The 4,351-nt window shown below is 36.2% G+C and overlaps 1 protein-coding gene across 1 annotated transcript; it reads left to right on the top strand.

Moving 5' to 3' along the window:
• The first annotated feature begins 1,514 nt into the window (after positions 1-1,514).
• LOC18594998 (organic cation/carnitine transporter 3) lies at positions 1,515-3,191 on the top strand. Its single transcript, XM_018129857.1, has one exon. It carries the CDS (start codon positions 1,515-1,517, stop codon positions 3,084-3,086), a length of 1,572 nt encoding a protein of 523 aa, XP_017985346.1. The 3' UTR covers positions 3,087-3,191.
• The last annotated feature ends 1,160 nt before the right edge of the window (positions 3,192-4,351 follow it).

The following is a 4,351-nucleotide window of genomic DNA, read 5'->3' as shown; positions in this document are numbered from 1 at the left end:
AGGCAATGAGACCGAACCTCAATGAAATTTTTGTGCCTTTCTTTCTTCTCAATTCTTAAAGTAATTGATTCACTTGACAAATGACATTTTTTTTATATAATTGGGAGAGGAAGGATTCGAACCTTTCTCTTTAGGTAGGGGATCATGCACTAACCAATGAGTTAAATGTTTGGATGCACAAATGACATTTTGACTAAATACAATTAATCAAAGATTAGTAATAAAAGCTTATTTGATTGAAAATTAAAATATAAAACTTGATTGAATGTAATAAAAAAAAGTTTATTTAAATTTTCTTAAATAATTTAAAAACTTATTTTGAAAATTATACCTTTATATTATAACATATAATTATAGCCTTTTCACTAAGAATTTGTCTTCGTTAAATTAGATTTTTGCTTCAATGATATAATTGAAAGCTGACTTTTGAATTTAAAATCAAGTTTTGAAAATAAACAATTGAAATCTCAATAAACTTTCAAGAAATCAAGCTCCAAGATTATCATTGAATTTCTCCATGCTCTTGTCCAACCAAAAAGAAGAAGATCAATTTCATTTTTGTTTTGGGAGTAAGTTATCAAGATTTTTGCGGAAAAAAAGAATTAGAGAAATTTTTTTATCCAAAAATTTTCAAAAGTTACATTTTTTTTTTTATAAAAAAATTAGGTGTCTCGTGGGAGTCTTAACGGTCGGCAACTGAGAAATGTAGAACTTTATAATTATGTTAATGAGTGGCAGATGTATACTTTACCCAATGTAATAACCATTTTCACCCAATTTACCAAAAATGAAGAGAAAAAATATCAATGTGATTGGGATTCATTAATTATTTTAGCTATTACCAAATAAAAAAACTAATTATTCTCCTAGAATGCTGTATTTCCTAAACGATGACTATATGATCATTGGATAAGGGGCATCAGGAGATAAATTTGGTAATTTACAGCACATTGCATAAAGTATACATTATTCTAGAAAACCATACAGACCGTTTCCACACATCTGATTTTCACTACAAAACAATTGGGAAAGGCTCTTATTCTCCAAATACTTTATGGTACCGTACATGAACTGAAGGTGCAAATATTTTTAGTAAAGAGCATTGCCTTAACATATATATATATATATATATTTACAAAATGTAGTAATTTATACATCTGATTTAGAGTTACACAAATTAAAACAACTTCCTCCTGTATTGTCACTAAGATTGTTAAGTTACCAATAATAGATTTGCATTCCAGAGCATATTATATATACATGCCAGGTACATTACTGCTGACTCCAAAACAAAATTCTTACAACTGTTTACTAGATGAAACTCACCTGTCACCTTTGTGATGATGATGTGTAATCTAGTAGTAATTGACACTGCGCCCAATAAAAGTTTATCCCCACCCCTTGTGCCCTTGTCCTTCTGCTGTATATATAGCCGGGTAAACAGAGAAAGGGACATACTCTTACCAAAGCAATACATTCACTTGCTTTTTTCATTAAACTTTCACATAGTTTATATGGCAGATTCGGCACCGCTTCTTTCTCACCATGATCAATCGGTAGAATTGAGGCAGCCTCGATCCCTTGACGAGACGATTGAACGGTGCATCGGAGACTTCGGGTGGTCTCAATTCTTGCAAGCCGCCCTTGTATCATTTGCTTGGGTCTTCGATGCACAGCAAACTTTCATTAGTGTATTTACTGATGCCGAACCATCGTGGCACTGCACTCAAGTGGAACACCAATCATCGGCTTGTAACTCACTCTCCAACATTTGCCAACTCTCCAAGAATTCATGGTCTTGGGATTGGCCTGCACACACATCAATCATATCTGAATGGGGCCTTGAATGTTCTACTTCTTTCATCACAGGGCTACCTGCCTCCTCTTTCTTCATGGGGTGCCTAGCAGGTGGACTTGCGCTAGCCACGCTCGCTGACTCAACTCTTGGCCGCAAAAATATGCTCCTTCTCTCATGCCTAATGATGTCTTTATCTTCCCTCTTGACTGTTTTCTCATCAAATATATGGATGTATTCAGCCTTGAGGTTAATCAACGGGTTTGGCCGAGCAACGATTGGGACTTGTGCTCTTGTGTTATCAACAGAGCTAGTGGGAAAACGGTGGCGAGGCCAGGTTGGTGTTATTGGTTTCTTTTGTTTCACCTTAGGCTTTTTATCATTGCCAATAATAGCATATATAAATAGAGGTTCTTCATGGAGAACTCTTTATCTATGGATTTCGGTGCCGACCATCTTCTATTGTATACTAGTTCGTTTCTTAGTTCATGAGTCTCCTAGGTGGCTTTTTGTCCGCGGACGCAAAGAGGAAGCAGTTTCAACACTTAAAAGCATGGCGCAGGCTAACCAGAGTATCTTAACAATGAGTTTCTCCAATGTCCCAATCGAGCCAGAATCATGGAATGTTGATCTTTACTCCACAGTCAAGATACTATTGAACAAGAGATGGGCTTTTCGAAGGTTAGCGGCGGTTATGATAGCAGGTTTTGGTATTGGGATTGTGTACTATGGCATGCCATTAGGCCTTGGAAATCTATCATTCAATATCTACCTGAGTGTCACGTTCAATGCCTTATCCGAGCTCCCATCATCATTGATTACATTCTTCCTCATGGGAAAATTAAACCGGAGAGGCTCATTGTTGGGTTTCACAGTCTTAAGTGGGATATGCAGCGTATTGTGTGTGGTGATTGGGCAAGTGTGGCCAGGTTTACAGATTGGGCTAGAACTGGTGTCCTTCTTCAGCGCGTGCACGGCGTTCAACGTGGAACTGATATACACATTAGAGCTGTTTCCCACATGCGTGAGGAACTCGGCAATCTCAATAGTGAGGCAGGCGCTTGTATTTGGGGGAGTGTTCAGCCCAGTGCTGGTTGCTGCAGGGAGGAAAAATGGGTTCCTATCATACGGGGTATTTGGGTTGGCGATAGGGTTTTGTGCACTGCCTGTGCTTGGTTTGCCAGAGACAAGGGGTGCCACAATGTGTGATACAATGGATGAAGAAGAGCAGAAAGAGTTAGAGAAGGCGGCTTCTGACGCCCACGGTGTTGCTGCTGCTATGTTGGCTTAAGCTGCCATTGTCTAGCTGTAGCAAGCAAGTGGAACATATTTTTGCTTCAATATATTTTCTCAACATGCCTTTGACTACTGTTCTCTTATACTATATGAATCAGGCCTGGACCACTTGCTGTAATTAAGATATAAATTTGTTGTCATGTGCTGGAGGCATAATCTTGCTAATTTATTCATTTGCAGGAAAGGTTTTGTTTTGTATGCCTTAATCTTATATATAAAAGAAGAAATTGTGAGGAATAATCCTTCTTAATAAGGGTATTTCAAAAATAACCATTAAAATAAATATAACTATTTTTAGTCATATTTTACCATGACTTGACAAAAATACTCTTGAAACTATTTCAAATAAATTAAATCATTCATCACAATTTCTCCTTATTTGTTCTTCTGATTACTCTTTCTCACCATCCAGCTTTCTATAATTTTATCGATTTCCCTCTTCAGTATTTGTCTGCTATGCTCCCCGATTTCTCTCTTTCACGCTTTCAGATTTCTCTCTCTTACGCTTTGAAAACACCAAGCAATGGTTTTGATGTGCTTGGAGTGGGTGGCTATTTGGAGAATTTGATTTTTAGGTATTTTGGATAAAACTAAAATAGTAGAAATGATCATATGTCAAATCCTGTTCTATAAAATAATTACGACGTCATTTACATGCTCAATAGAATTGTTACATATTTAGGGAGTTTGAGAAATCGTTAAAAAATGATATTACCCCTAATGGTATCATTAAGTCGATTAAACCTCAACTAGTTCAAATAGGAATTTTAAGGTGAAATTAAGAGTTTCACAGTTCAGGGATGACTCAAAATGATAATTCGGAGTTCGATGATCAATTTGGAGTCAAACCGAAATTTTCACTATCCAAGGGCAAAATGGTCATTTGCCACTTGGGGACAAAATAGGAACTTTTAGAAAAGCTTTTTTTGGCCCCATTTAACTTATTGGAGTATGATTTGAGTATTGGAGTATAATTTGAGGGTTTGGAAGTGAAAAAGTTTAATTCCGGTGATTTTTGGAGTGTAGGGGTAAAATCGTAATTTTTCCAATTACGGACAAAATTTGAGATTTTGAGAGAATTTAGATCACATTTGACAAATTGGAGAATGGTATGAGTATAAGGGATGAAAAATATGTCCATGGGCAATTTTTCAGTTTTTGGGGTAAAAATGTAATTTTTGACTTTTACGGGGGGCAAAACTGTAAATTTCAAAAATTACTTCACGAAGACTTTGGATAAGTCTGAGAATTTTATCTAAG

This window comes from Theobroma cacao, unplaced genomic scaffold (assembly GCF_000208745.1).
Source record: "Theobroma cacao cultivar B97-61/B2 unplaced genomic scaffold, Criollo_cocoa_genome_V2, whole genome shotgun sequence".
In the NCBI taxonomy this organism is placed as follows: Eukaryota; Viridiplantae; Streptophyta; class Magnoliopsida; order Malvales; family Malvaceae; genus Theobroma; species Theobroma cacao.
Note: the sequence above shows the minus strand (reverse complement) of the source record. Positions and strands in the feature narration are given on the sequence as shown.

Excerpts from the sequence above, each read along its gene's own strand:
- LOC18594998 (XM_018129857.1), top strand. The coding sequence starts at position 1,515 with ATGGCAGATTCGGCACCGCTTCTTTCTCACCATGATCAATCGGTAGAA.